The sequence below is a fragment of the Dendrobates tinctorius genome, unplaced genomic scaffold, assembly GCF_039654945.1.
Source record: "Dendrobates tinctorius isolate UK_male_01 unplaced genomic scaffold, ASM3965494v1 ptg000119l, whole genome shotgun sequence".
Lineage (NCBI taxonomy): Eukaryota > Metazoa > Chordata > Amphibia > Anura > Dendrobatidae > Dendrobates > Dendrobates tinctorius.
In genome coordinates, this window is record NW_027361787.1 from 2537871 (window position 1) to 2557828 (window position 19958).

Sequence of the window (19958 nt, forward strand, 5' to 3'; positions counted from 1 at the left end):
CAGCCATGTTCACGGAGTCCACCGCACAGGAGGAAACCACGGACATGCGAGGGGCTCTGGACTATCACGAAAAGTCGGCAGAGTCCCCCCCGCAGCGGCGGACACTTCAGGCAGCAGCAGCGGTGGACACCCCGAGCAGCGGCAGCAGCAGCGGAGGCGGCCACCTTGGGCAGCAGCGGACACCCCAGGCAGCAGTACCAGGCACCCCAGCAGCTCCAAACACTCGCAGCTGCGCACTGCACATCGGACACCCCCTCATCCCACCCTGTGGCCTGCAGCATCACCCCACTCCTGCCTCCTCCAGCAGCGACCCTGGGACCCCGCTTCACCACAGCAATAAGACGCATGGATTATAAGAAGCACCACCGTGTTATTAAAAAAAAATTCCTATTTTTCTCCTCAAAATTTGAGGTGCGTCTTATAATCCTGAGCGTCTTATTATCCAAAAAAAACGGTAACATGTTTTTTTATTCTAGTTCTTTTTGTACAGGTTCATTTTGTATGGTAGTCTGATGATTGTGGGATCGGCCTGCCTCACTTATGTGAGTCTGCAACTACCTGGTAGCCTTTAAAATAAGGTCTCCATTACCTCTGCCAAATGGCTGAGATCCAAATTTAAGACACATCAGCTCTGCACTATTATAAAAAGTTCTCTATGAATATTTAATATTTCTTCTTGAAACTCATCTGATGGAAAATATTGGCCCTTACGATAGTTTAGATTGCCAAGAGCCACCGAGCCCCAAACTATAATTACCCAGAGAGTTTTCACCAGGATAATAGGAAACAAATGGACCTTACAAATTATTCTCCAATGTCTCTTCAATCCAATAATCCCCTATATATGGTTGTACACTACTCTCTGGGCACATGGTAGGGTTAAGAAAGGAAGGAGCGCCATTTAGCTATTCGTACACAGATCTTGATGGAATAGTTTGCAGACACGATGTATTGGGAGCACTGTTAGTGATCACCTGGCAGATCCAAAGATGGCCACCATGAGAAGGCTTGGCTCTATCTACTCTATTTTCCAGATCCCAGTGATTGCCTTGCTCATCATCCCTTAACCCCTCTTCATGGATCTGGACTTACACAGAGACCCCTAGGCTTGGGCCATGGTGTTACCTGCTACTCTGTGGAGTGAGATGGCAAGAAGAATAGTCAGGTAGTTGGTCATAACCAGGAGGGCAGAGAAAGTACAAATTCAGAAGACACAAGTGTAGTCAGTAAGCGGGCTGGGATTATACCAGGAAACAAATACACCAGCTGAGCACAGAGGACTGAACCAGAGGAGAACAAGGCTGTATCTGGCAGATTCCGGGAATAGGCTTCAAGCTTTAGTAGGGTTTGGTGCTTTCTAATTGGCTTAAGCAGGTAGTAGATTGCTACCAGATTGCTGGACAGCACATAAACCCATACTGCCAGGCTGGATGAAACTACTGGTCTCAGGCACCCTAATCATAGCGGCTGGACAGAGCCAGCGCCACCCAGAGCTTCTGGTTTCGACGTCTCTTCTATTACCAGCAACGCCTGCACAATAAATAAGGCGCTGCTTGGTGATGGAATCAAACATCACAGGAGCAGATTCCAGTGGAGAGGGGACACACCATCTGCAGATGCCCTAATATAACAAAATTACAGGAAACTAAAGCAGTAGAAATCCCCATAAAGTGACTCCATTATGGAAATTATAACCCTCAGTGAATTATTCTATGGGAGTAGTGACACTTTACGGAAATTAGCTCGCACTGGATGTTGCAACATGAAAATTGCACATTTGCCATTTTATTACCCAACACATAATGCCCAGATTGTGCTCCAGGAAACATACACCGTAAATTAAGTGGGTTCTTCTCACTATAGTAATGCCAAATATATGGATGCTAAATATGGTTTGGGCGCACTACAAGGCTCAGAAGAGAGTGGATATTTGACTTTGGGAGAGCGGATATTGCTGGATTGGTTTATGGAAGCCATGTTGCTTTTCAAGAGCTTTTGAGCCACAAATATTGTGGAAACCTTTTGGTTTTCTTCTGACAGATGATGGACCTTAGTGGTGTCTTGTGTTTCCGTGAGATGAGTAGAAGTTTTATTGGTATAATTTTTGCCTATATAACATTGTTTTGTGGCTTTTTATTCCATGTTTGGGAGGCAGAATGAACAAACCATTGAACACCATGATGCACTGGTTCATGCTATGAGGCTTTCGATTAGACTGTGAACTCTCATTGTCTTGGTGAATAATTCAATGGTTTTAAAAAGCTTGAATCTTTTATGGACAGCTTAAGTAGAAATGTTCAAAAGTATAACATTTGAAGATATTGTATTCAAAATTACTAACTGGTTTTATTTTTAGTAACGCTGACATCTTCAGTTTTTAAATCTGATGTATCCTGTGAGATCTCAAGATCAACTGAAGTGAATGCCATTACTCCAGATATATCATCATCCATTCACAGCAAAGATCTGTCATCTGATCCTATGAAACAGGTGCCATCTTTTGGCTCATTACCAACTACTAAGGAAAATCAAAGTCACAATATAAGCATTAAAAAATTAATTGATTCTAAAGGAAAGGAGCCATTTTCAGATTCAGAATATGGAAATAGTTTTCTTGAAAAGACTTTTCCTAAACATGAAAAAATTCACATAACAGAGAATAGATTTTCCTGTTCACAATGTGGGAAATGTTGTACAAAGAAATCAGATTTGGTTAAGCACCAAAGGAATCATACAGTGGAGAAGCCTTTTTGCTGTTCAGAATGTGGGAAATGTTTTAATAAGAAATTAGATTTGGTTAGTCACCATAGAACTCACACAGGGGAGAAACCTTTTTCCTGTTCAGAATGTTGGAAATGTTTTAGCCAGAAATCAGATTTGTTTAATCACCATAGAAACCACACAAGGGAGAAGCCTTTTTCCTGTTCAGAATGTGGGAAATGTTTTGCACATAAATCACATTTTGTTACTCACCATAAAACTCACACAGGCGAGAAACCTTTTTCCTGTTCAGAATGTGGGAAATGTTTTAACCAGAAATCAGATTTGGTTAGTCACCATAGAACTCACACAGGGGACAAGACTTTTTGCTGTTCAGAATGTGGGAAATGTTTTACAAAGAAATCAGATTTGGTTAAGCACCAAAGAACTCACACAGGGGAGAAGCCTTTTTGCTGTTTAGAATGTGGGAAATGTTTTACAAAGAAATCAGATTGTGTTAAGCACCAGAGAACCCACACAGGGGAGAAGCCTTTTTCATGTTCAGAATGTGGGAAATGTTTTATCCAGAAATCACATTTGGTTAATCACCATAGAACTCACACAGGTGAGAAGCCTTTTTCCTGTTCAGAATGTGGGAAATGTTTTACAAGGAAATCAGAATTGATTATGCACCGTATAACTCACACAGGGGAGAAACCTTTTTCCTGTTCAGAATGTGGGAAATGTTTTTCAAAGAAATCACATTTTGTTAGTCACCAAAGAATTCACACAGGGGAGAAGCCTTTTTCCTGTTCAGAATGTGGGAAATGTTTTGCACATAAATCACATTTTGTTACTCACCATAAAACTCACACAGGCGAGAAACCTTTTTCCTGTTCAGAATGTGGGAAATGATTTAACCAGAAATCAGATTTGGTTAGTCACCATAGAACTCACACAGGGGACAAGACTTTTTGCTGTTCAGAATGTGGGAAATGTTTTACAAAGAAATCAGATTTGGTTAAGCACCAAAGAACTCACACAGGGGAGAAGCCTTTTTGCTGTTTAGAATGTGGGAAATGTTTTACAAAGAAATCAGATTGTGTTAAGCACCAGAGAACTCACACAGGGGAGAAGCCTTTTTCATGTTCAGAATGTGGGAAATGTTTTATCCAGAAATCACATTTGGTTAATCACCATAGAACTCACACAGGTGAGAAGCCTTTTTCCTGTTCAGAATGTGGGAAATGTTTTACAAGGAAATCAGAATTGATTATGCACCGTATAACTCACACAGGGGAGAAACCTTTTTCCTGTTCAGAATGTGGGAAATGTTTTTCAAAGAAATCACATTTTGTTAGTCACCAAAGAATTTACACAGGGGAGAAGCCTTTTTGCTGTTCAGAATGTGGGAAATGTTTTAACTGGAAATCAGATTTGGTTAATCATCAAAGAACTCACACAGGGGAGAAGCCTTTTTGCTGTTCAGAATGTGGGAAATGTTTTAACTGGAAATCAGATTTGGTTAATCATCAAAGAACTCACACAGGGGAGAAGCCTTTTTGCTGTTCAGAATGTGGGAAATGTTTTAACTGGAAATCACACTTGGTTAAACACCATGGAACTCACACAGGGGAGAAGCCTTTTTCCTGCTCAGAATGTGGGAAATGTTTTAACTGTAAATCATATTTGTTTAAGCACCAAAGAACTCACATGGGGGAGAAGCCTTTTAACTGTTCAGAATGTGGGAAATGTTTTGTGAAGAAATCTTCTCTTCTTAGTCACCAAAAAACTCACACAGGGGAGAAACCTTTTTCATGTTCTTAATGTGGGAAATGTTTTCTACCAAAATCAACTCTTAATAAGCATCAGGGAAGTCATACGGGGAGTTTTTTTCATGTTCAAAATGTTGGAAATATTTTAACTCAAAATTGTATCTTCTTAAAGGTGTTGACCACTACTAGGACAACCCCTTGTCATTCCTCATGTTTGGCCATCTAATATATAAAGCTCAAGTGTGTGTATGTATGTATGTGTGTATGTATGTATGTCCAGGATAGGCATCCGCACCGTCGCAGCTACAGCCACAAAATTTGGCACAGTCACACGTCTGGACCCTGAGAGCGTCCTAAGCTATGTTGTGAGGCGAAATTTTAACTCTACACATTCCAATTCACCAATTTTGCCCCTAGCTACATAATGGGGAAAAAGTGTGTGCATATCAAGCCCCGCCCCTCATTATGATGTCACAATGGTTGCCATGGCGACGCTGATGTCATAGGTTGCAAGCCCCGACGCTCATTATGATGTCATAATGGTTGACTATGGGATGGAGGATGTGTGATGGGTATATGGGCACTGGACTATGGGATGGAGGATATGTATGACGGGTATATGGGCACGGTACTATGGGATGGCGGATATGTATGGTGGGTATATGGGCATGGGACTATGGGATGGAGGATATGTATGATGGGTATATGGGCACGGGACTATGGGATGGAGGATATGTATGGGCATGGGATTATGAGATGAAGGATGTGTGATGGGTATATGGGCATGGGACTATGGGATGGAGGATGTATGATGGGTATATGGGCACTCGACTATAGGATGGAGGATATGTATGATGGATATATGGGCACGGGCCTATGGGATCGTGGATATGTATGATGGGTATATGGGCACGGGACTATGGGATGGAGGATAATTATAATTTGCTATAACTAACCACAGTTAGTTACTATGCCCGGGCAGCGCCGGGCTCTTCAGCTAGTGTTACAATAAAAACACTCATTGTACGAGAATGATCAGTACTAAATATATTGAACAGCCTTGTCGGGCTGAGCTGCCATCATGGAAAATCTTTCGCTAACTAACTTTGCAGCTAATGAGATGACTTGACTTATGGATATGGGACGGACCCCCACTCCATCTTAAAACCACCATAACTACAGTAAACCTAGGCACTAGAATAAATACACAACACATTATATTGGTTGTCAAAATGGCCACAGCTTTATTTAAATCACAGGATTAAAACAATCACATTAGGAGTCAGGTGAAGTGCTAGTACATTGGGATTCACAAGTATTGTGATATCCCCAGCTGTCTGACATACAGAACCAGGACAGACAGCCATAAAGGGGCGGCACGCACTGGCTTGCCATTCAAGCACAGCCAGTAAACTTATGTGAGTAATGACATTAGATAAAAGGGACATGGGGATTTATGGACTGTAATGGAGTTTGGTGAAATACTAAATATTGTCATTTTGTATTATCACTTTCTTTAGTATTCTAGAATACATGTCTCTCCCTGCAGTATGAGGTTATCATGTATACACCTTTTATCACTATATGTAGTTTGTTTGTCTAACCATATATATAAAAAGCCCAAATGAGGTCCTCCATATATTCAGAAGTAGAAGTCAACAACATGGCCTACAAACGTTACTCCCATAAACAACATTTCAGTGTGAAATATATCTGTATTTCAACAAAACACATAAAAAATATAAAAAGAAGAGATTATGCAGAGAAAAATTATCAGGTATGTATATAAAACAAATCTAAATCTGCCCCAAAGTATAGTTTAGAAAAATCCTTTACATATATATATATATAATTGTAAGTGGAAAGTCCATATGGAAGAAGTATAACAATTATATCGCTTATCACCCTATATCATTACATATCTCAGGTGTAAGGTCTCCCCGAATGGTCAATAGCAATTCACAATAAACCCAGATACAAAGAATATATAGAACGGGTTTACAATCCACACAGGAATAAATATTACATTGTAGACTCATAAAGTGACAGTGCTCATGGAAACATTCATAAAATAGTACAAACAATGAATGATATAAAGCCGATTCCATAGGGCATGTGTGGCATTATGGGCATGACACGGTCACGGCTTCACATGGAGTCTTCATTGCTGGTGCATAAATCCAGAAGCAGCAAAACGGGGCAAACTGCACATTACACGCGTTTCGCTTGTAGAAACCCCTTTCTGAGGAAGCATTACAAGCGAAACGTGCTTAAGGCTATGTGCACACGTAGCATTTTAAAACGCTCACTAAAAACCGGACTCCTGCCCAGAAATCGCGCGTTTTTTTTCCCGCGCGATTTCACCGCGATTTTACCGCGATTATGACCGCGATTTTGCCACGATTTTCGCGTGCGTTATTCAAGCACTTTCTAAGCGATTTGAAGCATCACTTGGAAAGTGATTGACAGGTTGGTCACACTCGTCAAACATAGTGTTTGACAAGTGTGACCAGGTTTTTACTATTGAGGCCGCCTATGCGGCCTCAATAGTAAAAAATAGAATGTTAAAATGCTAAAAAAAAAAAATAAAAAATCGGGGTATATTTACCTTCCGGCGTCCCGCGCTGCCATCCCGAGCCTCAGCATTCCCAGTAATGCCTTGCGAGACCTGTGATGACGTAGTCTCTCGTTGCTATAGCGATCTCGCGAGACTACGTCATCACAGGACCTTGCTGCAAGGCATTACTGGGAACGCTGAGGCCGGGAATGCAGCGCGGGACGTCGGAAGGTAAATATACCCCGATTTTTTATTTTTTATTCTTTTTTTTTACAGGGGTATGGTACCCAGGGCCTGGAGGACAGTCTCCTCTCCTCCACACCGTGGGTACCAACCGCACATGAGATGCTTAACTTCCTGCATGGTGGGCATAGCCACATGCGGGAAGTCATCGATTCTCATGCATTCCTATGGGTGCGGAATCGCGGCAATTCTTTGCGATTCCGCACAAAAGAATGAGCATGCTGCGATTTTTTCCGCGATGCCGCCGCCGAAAAAAGCGCAGCATTAGCACAGCATGTGCGTAATTCCATAGGAATGCATGGGGGGCGTTCTGTACATGATTTTTAAGCGTTTTCGCACCGAAAATCGCAGCAAAAACGCTTAAAAATCGCTACGTGTGCACATAGCCTAAATGAGCGCCTCTGGGTAATGTAATCATCCCTATAGATCTGTCTTGTCAGTGTCTGCCTCTTTGGTATGTGGACATTGTGGGGTTCGCCACGTTCTCCTGCTTCTTGATTTGTGCACTAGCAATGAAGACTCTATGTGAAGCAGTGACCGGGTCACAATACTATTTTGTCCTCACACTCACTCCCTGTGATTGTGGATGTGTCTGGCCTAAGAGAGACAATCAGCAAGTGGGTTATAAATTAGATATAAATATAATATATATGACCAAATATATTTTAGTTCCCCCTTCTATATCTACCATCCAACTATAGTGATAAACTCTCTGCAGAGTAATGATATACTATATCGGTCTGTGTTCCTGGAGGATAGCTTCTGCTCCACTAGATACCATTGATAAGATACATGGTGCCTCACGTCCAGTATTTATGGTGAATAGCATATATTATTATGGGCAGTTGTTCTTTGAGATCAGTAGATTTAACATATGTCAAATTAAAAAGCGGGTCTGTAATATCCCGAAATTTCAAAGGTTCTGGTTACAATCGATAACTTCCTTGTCAATTCCAGAACCTGGTGGGAAAATTATATTTCCACCTTATTAAAACCAAGCCAGGTATATACTGAGCCTAATATGAAAAACTTACCCATCAGCATTTTCTCTTTTCTTCTTTTTTCCATAAATTCCTTGATATTCCTACTTTTTAGTTTTTTTAACAGGACATCGGGGGCCCATATGTCCTAGAACCCATGTTTCTCTCTGTGCCCTAGTACACTGTGCTTCTGGTCTCCGGTCCATACTGCTATTAGTGAGCAGAACGGATTCACAAAATATTGAACTCCGTTCACCTCACTTTCTGAAGTGATGCAGCATTCAGTTTGTGAAAATTGAGCTTATAATTATTTTAATTTTAACAATTAGAATAAAATCTACATAAAATTAACATTGTTATAAATATTTATACATTTAAATAGCCACAAAAATACACATCAGTAGATAAGAAATTATTCAAACATTTATTCTGGACCTCATAATTTTGACCCTGGCATCTTACCTCTCTGGTTTCCTGTCCATGACCCTGGTATATTACCTTTCTGGTTTCCTGTCCATGACCCTGGTATATTACCTCTCTGGTTTCCTGTCCATGATCCAGTTATCTTACCTTTCTGGTTTCCTGTCCATGACCCTGGTATATTACCTCTCTGGTTTCCTGTCCATGATCCTGGTATCTTACCTCTCTGGTTTCCTGTCCATGACCCTGGTAGCTTACCTTTCAGGTTTCCTGTCCATGACCCTGGTATATTACCTCCCTGGTTTCCTGTCCATGACCCTGTTATCTTACCTCTCTGATTTCTTGTCCATGACCATGGTATCTTACCTCTCTGGTTTCCTGTCTATGATCCTGGTATCTTACCTCTCTTGTTTCTTGTCCATGACCCTGTTATCTTACCTCTCTAGTTTCCTGTCCATTACCCTGGTATATTATCTCTCTGGTTTCCTGTCCATAACCCTGGCATATTACCTTTCTGGTTTCCTGTCCATGATCCTGGAATCTTACTTCTCTGGTTTCCTGTCCATGGCCCTGGTATATTTCCCTTCTGGTTTCCTGTCCATGACCCTGGTATCTTACCTCTCTGGTTTCATGTTCATGACCCTGGTATCTTACCTCTCTGGTTTCCTGTCCATGACCCTGGTATCTTACCTCTCTGGTTTCCTGTCCATGACCCTGGTATCTTACCTCTCTGGTTTCCTGTCCATGACCCTGATATATTACCTTTTTAGTTTCCTGTCCATGACCCTGGTACCTTTCTGGTTTCCTGTCCATGACCTTGGTACATTACCTTTCTAGTTTCCTGTCCATGACCCTGGTACCTTTCTGGTTTCCTGTCCATGACCCTGGTACATTACCTTTCTAGTTTCCTGTCCATGACCCTGGTACCTCTCTGGTTTCCTGTCCATGACCCTGGTACCTTTCTGGTTTCCTGTCCATGACCCTAGTAGTTTGGGGGACATGAAGGACTTGTTTTTATTATCTTTGTATTCTGCTGTTTGTGAGGTAGGATGTAGAAAAAGACGGCAATTCTGCTGTTTTCTATTATGTGACTGTACGGCCCCTTAACACGACCTGTCATGTTTTTCAACGATGCCATGTGTCCCCTATTTGACTTATGGTGCTGCTCTCATGTCCATGTTTTCCCAGCAACAGAGGTGACAAAGAGCCAGTACAAGTCTATGGGTCCATGTAAACATGCCGTCCGTGTGCCGTACATATGCCGCCCGTGTGCTGTACATGTGCCATCCATATGCTGTACGCGTGCCGTCCGTTTGCCGTCAATGTGCTGTACATGAGCCGTCGTGTGCGGTCCGTGTGCTGTACATGTGCCGTCTGTGTGCTGTACATGTGCTGTCCGTGTGCCATACATGAGCCGTCTGTGTTTAACCCCTTCATGACCAAGCCTATTTTGACCTTAATGACCAGGCCATTTTTTGCAATTCTGACCAGTGTCCCTTTATGAGGTAATAACTCAGGAACGCTTCAATGGATCCTAGCGATTCTGAGATTGTTTTTTCGTGACATATTGGGCTTCATGTTAGTGGTAAATTTAGGTTGATAATTTTTGCGTTTATTTGTCAAAAAATCAGAAATTTGGTGAAAATTTAGAAAATTTTGCAATTTTCAAATTTTGAATTTTTATTCTGTTAAACCAGAGAGTTATGTGACACAAAATAGTTAATAAATAACATTTCCCATATGTCTACTTTACATCAGCACAATTTTGGAAACAAAATATTTTTTTGTTAGGAAGTTATAAGGGTTAAAAGTTGACCAGCGATTTCTCATTTTTACAATAAAATTTACAAAACCATTTTTTTAGGGACCACCTCACATTTGAAGTCACTTTGAGGGGTCTATATGGCAGAAAATACCCAAAAGTTACACCATTCTAAAAACTGCACCCCTCAAGCTACTCAAAACTACATTCAAGAAGATTATTAACCCTTCAGGTGTTTCACAGGAACTAAAGCAATGTGGAAAGAAAAAATGGACATTTTAATTTTTCCAACAAAAATTTTCTTTTAGCATCAATTTTTTCATTTTCACATGGGAAACAGGATAAAATGGATGCTAAAATTTGTTGGGCAATTTCTCCTGAGCACACCGATACCTCATATGTAGTCATAAACCACTGTTTGGGTGCACGGCACGGCTCAGAAGGGAAGGAGCGCCATTTGACTTTTTGAATGGAAAATATGCTGGAATATTTAGCAGTTGCCATGTCGTGTTTGGAGAGCCCCTGTGTGCATAAACATTGGAGCTCCTCCACAAGTGACCCCATTTTGGAAACTAGACCCCCCAAGGAACTTATCTAGATGCATAGTGATCACTTTGAACCCCCAGGTACTTCACAAATTGATCTGTAAAAAAAAAAACACTTTTTTTTCACAAAAATGTTCTTTTAGCCTCAGTTTTTTCATTTTCACATGGGCAACAGGATAAAATGGATCCTAAAATTTGTTGAGCAATTTCTCCTGAGTACACCGATACCTCATATGTGGTCATAAACCACTGTTTTGGTGCACGGCATGGCCCGGAAGGCAAGGAGCACCATTTGACTTTTTGAATGGAAAATTAGCTCCAATCGTTATCGGACACCATGTCGCATTTGGAGAGCCCCTGTGCACCTAAACATTGGAGCTCCCCCACAAGTGACCCCATTTTGGAAACTAGACCCCCTAAGGAACTTATCTAGATGTGTAAGGAGCACTTTGAACCCCCAAGTGCTTCACAAAAGTTTATAACACAGAGCAGTGAAAATAAAAAATAATTTTTTTTCCTCAAAAATGATTTTTAGCACACTATTTTTAATTTTCACAAGGCTAACAGGAGAAATTGGACCACAAATCTTGTTGTCCAGTTTGTCCTGAGTACGCTGGTACCCCATATGTGGGGGGGAACCACTGTTTGGGCACACGGCAGGGCTCAGAAGGGAAGGAGCGCCATTTGACTTTTTAAAATGCAAATTACTTCCAATCGTTAGCGGACACCATGTTGTGTTTGGAGAGCCACTGTGTGCCTAAACATTGGAGCTCCCCCACAAATGACCCCATTTTGGAAACTAGACCCCCTAAGGAACTTATCTAGATGTGTAGTGAGCACCTTGAACCCTCAAGTGCTTCACAAAAGTTTATGACGCAGAGCCGTGAAAATAAAAAAAAATTTTTTTCCCTCAAAAAATTATTTTTTAGTGCGCAATTTTTTATTTTCACAAGGGTACCAGGATAAATTAGACCCCAAAATTTGTTGTCCAGTTTGTCCTGAGTACGCTGGTACCCCACATGTGGGGGGGAACCACTGTTTGGGCACACGTTGGGGCTCGGAAGGGAAGTAGTGACATTTTGAAATGCTGACTTTGATGGAATGGTCTGCGGGTGTCATGTTACATTTGCAGAGCCCCTGATGTACCTAAACTGTGGAACCCCCCCACAAGTGACCCAATTTTGGAGACTAGACCCCCCAAGGAACTTATCTAGATGTGTGGTGAGCACCTTGAACCCCCAAGCGCTTCACAGAAGTTTATAACGCAGAGCCGTGAAAATAAAAAATATTTTTTTTTCCACAAAAAAAAAAAGATTTTTAGCCAGCAATTTTTTTTTCACAGGGGTAGCAGGATAAATTGGCCCCAAAAGTTGTTGTCCAGTTTGTTCTGAGTACGCTGATACCTCATATGTGGGTGGGGACCACTGTTTGGGTACACGTCGGGGCTCGGAAGGGAAGTAGTGACATTATGAAATGCTGACTTTGATGGAATGGTCTGCGGGCATCATGTTACATTTGCAGAACCCTGATGTACCTAAACTGTGGAACCCCCCACAAGTGACCCCATTTTGGAAACTAGACCCCCCAAGGAACTTATCTAGATGTGTGGTGAGCACCTTGAACCCCCAAGTGCTTCACAGAAGTTTATAACGCAGAGCAGTGAAAATAAAAAATATTTTTTTTTCCTCAAAAAAAATGATTTTTAGCTAGCAATTTTTTTTTTCACAAGGGTAGGAGGATAAATTGGACCCCAAAAGTTGTTGTCCAGTTTGTCCTGAGTACGCTGATACCCCATATGTGGGGGATGACCACTGTTTGGGTACACGTCGGGGCTCGGAAGGGAAGTAGTGACATTATGAAATGCTGACTTTGATGGAATGGTCTGCGGGCATCATGTTACATTTGCAGAACCCCTGATGTACCTAAACTGTGGAACCCCCCCACAAGTGACCCCATTTTGGAAACTAGACCCCCTAAGGAACTTATCTAGATGTGTGGTAAGCACCTTGAACCCCCAAGTGCTTCACAGAAGTTTAGAACGCAGAGACGTGAAAATAAAAAATATTTTTTTTTCCTCAAAAAAAATGATTTTTAGCCAGCAATTTTTTTTTTCACAAGGGTAGCAGGATAAATTGGACCCCAAAAGTTGTTGTACAGTTTGTCCTGAGTACGCTGGTGCCCCATATATGGGGGGGAACTATTGTTTGGGCACACGTAAGGGCTCGGAATGGAAGTAGTGGCGTTTTGAAATGCAGACTTTGATGGAATGGTCTGCGGTCGTCATTACGTTTGCAGAGCCTCTGATGTGCCTAAACAATAGAAACCCCCCACAAGTGACCCCATTTTGGAAACTAGACCTCCCAAGTAACTTATCTAGATGCCTGGTGAGCACTTTGGACCCCCAAGTGCTTCACAGAAGTTTATAACGCAGAGACGTGAAAATTATAAAAAAAAATTTTTCCACAAAAATATTTTTTTAGCCCCCAAATTTTTATTTTCCCAAGGGTACCAGGAGAATTTAGACCCCCAAAGTTGTTGTGCAATTTTTCCTGAGTACGCTGATACCCCATATGTTGGGGTAAACCACTGTTTGGGCACACGTCGGGGCTTGGAAGGGAGGAAGCACCGTTTAACTTTTTGAACGCAAAATTGGCTGGAATCAATGGTTGCACCATGTCGCGTTTGGTGACCCCCTGATGTGCCTAAACAGTGGAAACCCCTCAATTCTAACTCCAGCCCTAACCCCAACACACCCCTAACCACAGCCCTAACCCCAACACATCCCTAACCCTAATTCCAACCCTAACCATAACCCTAACCCCAACAGACCCCGAACCCTAATCCCAACCCTAGCCATAACCCTAACCACAAGCCTAACCCTAATTCCAACCCTAACCCTCTTTCCAACCCTAACCCTCTTTCCAACCCTAACCCTCTTTCCAACCCTAACCCTCTTTTCAACCCTAACCCTTTCCAACCCTAACCCCCCTTCCAACCCTAACCCTTTCCAACCCTAACCCTCTTTCCAACCCTAACCCTCTTTCCAATCCTAACCCTAACCCTCTTTCCAACCCTAACCCTCTTTCCAACCCTAACCCTAACCCTCTTTTCAACCCTAACCCTCTTTTCAACCCTAACCCTAACCCTCTTTTCAACCCTAACCCTAACCCTCTTTTCAACCCTAACCCTAACCCTAATGGAAAAAAAAATATATATATATTATCTTTATTTTATTAGTTCTGCCTACCTATGGGGGTGATAATCGGGGGGGTTTATTTACTTTTTCTTTCATTTTGATCACTGTGAGAGTGATCAAAATGAAAGAATGGAATCTGCAGCCGGCAGATTCGGGCGGGCGCACTGCGCATGCGCCCGCCATTTTCAAAGATGGCGGCGCCCATCATCCGGACCCGAGGGACACCGGGAGGGACGGGGGGACACCGGAGGTACCGGGGGGGGTGAGGGGGGGATCGGAGGCTGGCGGGGAGCAGAGGGAATGGGAGGGGGGCAGATGATGACAGCGGCGGCAGATCGCCGCTGTCATTCAGTTGCGGGGGGGCGATCGCCGGTGGGGGGGGTGGAATCGGTGTCTCCAGCCATGTCCGATGCTACAGCAGCATCGGACATGGCTGGATTGTAATATTTCATCAATTTTCATTGATGAAATATTACTATCGCTCTGATTGGCTGTTTCACTTTTAACAGCCAATCAGAGCGATCGTAGCCACATGGGGGCGAAGGCACACCCCCTGTGGTGAATTACAAAGCCCCCTGTATCTGCGGGTCGGGTGACCTTTCAGTGACCCCGGTCACCCGACCCGCAGGGGGGCTTTGAAGTCATGACGCCACATAGGCGTCACTGGTCAGATTTGAACCAGGTTTCATGACGCCTATGTGGCGTCATTGGTCGTGAAGGGGTTAACATGGAAAGTATATGAGAAGCTTTGTAATTCCATTTCCATTATCCATACGGATGACCAAGATCAGAGTCTCATTATCCCGAGTAGAGAAGCTCCAGGGACAAAGACCCCATCTGGTCCTAACACGCTGGGGGCCCGGAGTATCCAGCCACGAGGCCCGGATTCTCTCATTTGTGGCCCCAGCGTTTCTTGTAGAATAAATCCCTTTCTCACACAGTCCTGTAGTAATGACTTTGTTCTCACGTTTTGTAGATGGGTTTGTCTGACTCCATCTTATGTTATCAGTATAAGTGCGAGAGACGAGAGACAGACGACCGCAGTTTTACCGTGTGTGTCCGGCGTCAGTTCTACAGTGTGAGAGATGCAGGGTCTGTGACCGAAGCTGGGGGTATACGGGTGTATACAGCTTACACAGAGGGATCTGTGATCGAAGCTGGTGGTATACGGGTGCATACAGCATATACACAGGGGTCTGCGACTGAAGCTGAGGGTATATGGGTGTATACAGTGTACACAGGGGTCTGCGACCGAAGCTGGGTGTATACAGCGTACACAGAGGAATTTGTGACCGAAGCTGGGGGTATACGGGTGTATAAAGAACACTGAGGGGTCTGCGACCCAAGCTGGGGGAATACAGGTGTATACAGCATACACAGGGGTCTGTGCCCGAAGATGGGGGTATACGGGTATATACAGCGTACACTGAGGGGTCTGCGACCGAAGCTGGGGGTATACGGGTGCATACAGAGGGGTCTGCGACCGAAGCTGGGGGTATACGGGTGTATACAGTGTACACAGAGGGGTCTGTGACAGAAGCTAGGGGTATACGGGTGTATACAGCTTACACACAGGGGTCTGAGACTGAAGCTGTGGGCATACGGGTCTATACAGCGAACACAGAGTGATCTGCGACCGAAGCTGGGGGTATACGGGTGTATACAGTGTACACAGAGGGGTCTGTGACCGAAGCTGTGTGTATACGGGTGTATACAGCATACACACAGGGGTCTGAGACTGAAGCTGGGGATATACAGTGGTATACAGTGTGAGAGATGCGGGGTCTGTGACTGAAGCTGGGGGTATACGGGTGTATACAGTATACACCACAGGGGTCTGCGACTGAAGCTGGGGATGTATGGGTGTATACAGTGTACATAGGGGTCTGCACCCGAAGATTGGGGTATACGGGTGTATACAGCGTACACTTGTAGGAGGAAGAGTCCCCGCTGTGTGTCCGGGCCAGAACCAAGAGGGCCGTCACCAAGGTTCCTAGGGAGACTTTCAGGGGGACACAATTAGGAGACGGACCGCAGAGACTTCTAGAAAGGCTGGGGGAGGAGTTACTATAAAAGGGGCTGAGGACGCCAGCAGGAGTCAGTTGACGCAGCAGGGGAAGAGACGCGAGGAAGCTAGAGGGTGCCAGAGAGCCAGAGCAATAGTCTATACCAGAGACCAGAGGGAAGAGCAGCGACAGGCGAGACAGAAGTGGGACTTACTGTGCACAGAAAGGAGGTGGCACCGAGCCGTCCAGCCGAGGAACACCGACCGCCAGCCCGCAGCTGCGGCCTGTCCGCTGCAGCCTGCGGCCGTCGCCACTTCACTCCTGCCAGCAGCTGCGGCCTACCCGCTGCTGTCCGCTGCCGCCCGCAGCTGTCGCCGCTTCACTCCAGCCCGTGGCTGCGGCCTGTCCGCTGCCGCCCGTGGCAGCCGCCGCCTCACTCCGGCCCGCAGCTGCGACCGGCCTGCAGTCACTTGAGGCAGCCACTGCACGTTCCCATCTCGAGGCTGTGGCCTCCACTTTCCGGCCCCAGACAACGCCATACTGCCTCCGCCGGGGGGCATAACGCCGGAGAACCCTCCCGGGGCCTGTTGTGCCCCCCCCGTGCCGGGGCGTAGGAATGCCCGAAGTCTATGCCAGATTTACGTCGGCTGGGCCCAGCGGCTGAAACGCCGAAGCATCATCGACCATCGCTCTGCCGGACGACAGAGAGGATAAGTGACACCTTGTAGTCAAGGACCCGTAGTCGGCAATACGGCGGCCCTATAGTCACTGGTCTTTGCCAGATTAGTCGTGTTCGCATTATCAGTGTATTCTTGTGTTGATCCCTGCGAGGATAATTACTGTTAGCTAGTTTGGTTGCTCTAGATAGCCCCTATAGGCATCTTCACATATAAAAGTTACATCTTAAAGTCCAAGCCGTCTCACGCCTCGTCACTGCATCCCGCGTGCCTGCGAGTGCTACACACTGAGGGGTCTGCGACTGAAGCTGGGGGTATACAGCTTACACAGAGGGGTCTGTGACTGAAGATGTGGGTATACAGAATACACAGAGGGGTCTGTGACTGAAGATGGGGGTATACAGAGTACACAGAGGGGTCTGTGACTGAAGATGGGGGTATACAGAGTACACAGAGGGGTCCAAACAAACGCGGCTCCGCTCCGTACACACACGGCTCTGCTCTGTACACCTCGTACACACACGGCTCTGCACCATACACCTCGTAAACACGCGGCTCTGCTCCGTGCACATGCGGCTCTGCTCCGTACACCTCGCACACATGTGGCTCCGCTCCATACACCTCGTACACACGCGGCTCCGCTACGTATACCTCGTACACATGGCTCCTCTCCGTACACCTCGTACACAGGCGGCTCCGCTCCGTACACCTCGTACACAGGCGGCTACGCTCCGTACACCTCGTACACATGGCTCCTCTCCGTACACCTCGTACACAGGCAACTCCGCTCCGTACACCTCGTACACATGTGGCTCCGCTCCGTACACCTCGTACACACGCGGCTCCACTCTGTACACCTCGTACACACGCGGATCCTCTCCGTACACCTCGTACACACGTGGCTCCTCTCCGTACACCTCGTACACACGTGGCTCCTCTCCGTACACCTCGTACACACGTGGCTCCTCTCCGTACACCTCGTACACACGCGGCTCCACTCTGTACACCTCGTACACACATGTGGGTCCGCTCCGTACACCTCGTACACACGTGGCTCCTCTCCGTACACCTCGCACACACGCGGCTCCACTCCGTACACCTCGTACACACGCGGCTCTACTCCGTACACCTCGTACACACACAGCTCCACGCCGTACACCTTGTACACACATGCGGCTCCGCACTGTACACCTCGTACACACGCGGCTCTGCACCGTACACCTCGTACACACACGCGGCTCCGCACCGTACACCTTGTACACACACGCGGCTCCGCACCGTACACCTCGTACACACGCGGCTCCGCACCGTACACCTCGTACACACGCGGCTCCGCACCGTACACCTCGTACACACGCGGCTCTGCTCCGTACACCTCGTACACACATGTGGCTCCGCTCCGTACACCTCGTACACACGCGGCTCCACTCTGTACACCTCGTACACACGCGGATCCTCTCCGTACACCTCGTACACACGCGGCTCCTCTCCGTACACCTCGTACACACGTGGCTCCTCTCCGTACACCTCGTACACACGTGGCTCCTCTCCGTACACCTCGTACACACGCGGCTCCTCTCCGTACACCTCGTACACACGCGGCTCCACTCTGTACACCTCGTACACACATGTGGCTCCGCTCCGTACACCTCGTACACACGTGGCTCCTCTCCGTACACCTCGCACACACGCGGCTCCACTCCGTACACCTCTCCGTACACCTCGTACACACACAGCTCCACGCCGTACACCTTGTACACACACGCGGCTCCGCACCGTACACCTCGTACACACGCGGCTCCGCACCATAAACCTCGTACACACGCGGCTCCGCACCGTACACCTCGTACACACGCGGCTCTGCACCGTACACCTCGTACACACAGGGCTCCGCTCCGTACACACGAGGCTCCGCTCCGTACACCTCGTACACACAGGGCTCTGCTCCGTACACCTCGTACACACACGGCTCCGCTCCGTACAGCTCGCACACACGCGGCCCCGTCCGTACACCTCGTACACACGCGGCTCCGCTCCGTACACCTCGTACACGCGGCTCCGCTCCGTACACCTCGTACACACATGGCTCCGCTCCAAACACCTCGTATACAAGCGGCTCCGCTCCGTACACCTTGTACACACGCAGCTCCGCTCCGTACAACTCGTACACACACGGCTCTGCTCCGTACACCTCGTACACATGCGGTTCCGCTCCGTACACATGCGGTTCTGCTCCGTACACCTCGTAGACGCGGCTCCGCTCCGTACACCTCGTACACACATGGCTCCGCTCCGAACACCTCGTATACAAGCGGCTCCGCTCCGTACACCTTGTACACACGCAGCTCCGGTCCGTACATCTCGTACACACACAGCTCTGCTACATCCACCCTGTAACTCCTCCTGACCCCACACATAAACTTCCCCTCATCCAGCACCATGACAATCAGCACAGCAGAGTCCTGCACACACTGAGGCCCCTGATCATGTGACCCCTGACTCCTCCCCTCCTGTGACCTCATCACAGGTCCTGTGCGCACAGAGCAGCTGTAGAAATCTCCGGCCTCGGGGGTCTCACCAGACTTCGCTCTTTTCTTGCAGGGGCCGCAGTGGATTTCATCCTGGATCCATAGAGCTGAATAGAGGAGCGATGTTCCTTCACTCTGATGGGAATTGATGGTGACGTTTGTCCAACGTCCACGTTACCGAGTAAATCCCCCCAGGACTGCAGCCGGTAAAGACCCCGATATCCACAGGTGTCCCCTCTAATTGGGGGAAAGTGATAGAAAAGCCTCTTATCCAGAGGGAAACCCTGTACATGGAGACATCGGCCTCAGATCTCTCCTGTCCTGTTCTTCCAGAAAAGCCTCAAACTTCTGTGTGTGACTCAGAGCTGAGATCTAACGGGAGAGAAGATTCCAGTGCGGGGAAGACGGGAAACCTTCATATAGACGGCCGGTGGGGATGGAGGCAGTGACCGACTCTGGCCACATCTGTCTCTAGAGCCGCAGTAGAAGATGAAGATGTCGTCCTCATCATGAAGGAGTTATTTCTCATGTCGCGTGTAATGAATATCTCCTGCAGTATTGCTAATGCC

General features: G+C 46.3%; 2 protein-coding genes and 1 pseudogene across 2 annotated transcripts in view; all 3 read left to right on the plus strand.

Annotated features, from left to right (window-relative positions):
- LOC141101550 (uncharacterized) overlaps positions 1 to 2291 on the plus strand; it is a 62229-nt gene extending 59938 nt beyond the window's left edge. The window contains exon 9 of the mRNA XM_073590672.1: positions 2283 to 2291. Within this exon, the coding sequence (XP_073446773.1) occupies positions 2283 to 2291 (9 nt within the window). The remainder of the gene's footprint in view (positions 1 to 2282) is intronic.
- A 190-nt stretch (positions 2292 to 2481) lies between these two features.
- LOC141101552 (uncharacterized) lies at positions 2482 to 5135 on the plus strand (annotated as a pseudogene).
- Positions 5136 to 9831: 4696 nt separating this feature from the next.
- LOC141101553 (oocyte zinc finger protein XlCOF29-like) overlaps positions 9832 to 19958 on the plus strand; it is a 221784-nt gene continuing 211657 nt past the window's right edge. The window contains exon 1 of the mRNA XM_073590673.1: positions 9832 to 9885. Within this exon, the coding sequence (XP_073446774.1) occupies positions 9832 to 9885 (54 nt within the window). The remainder of the gene's footprint in view (positions 9886 to 19958) is intronic.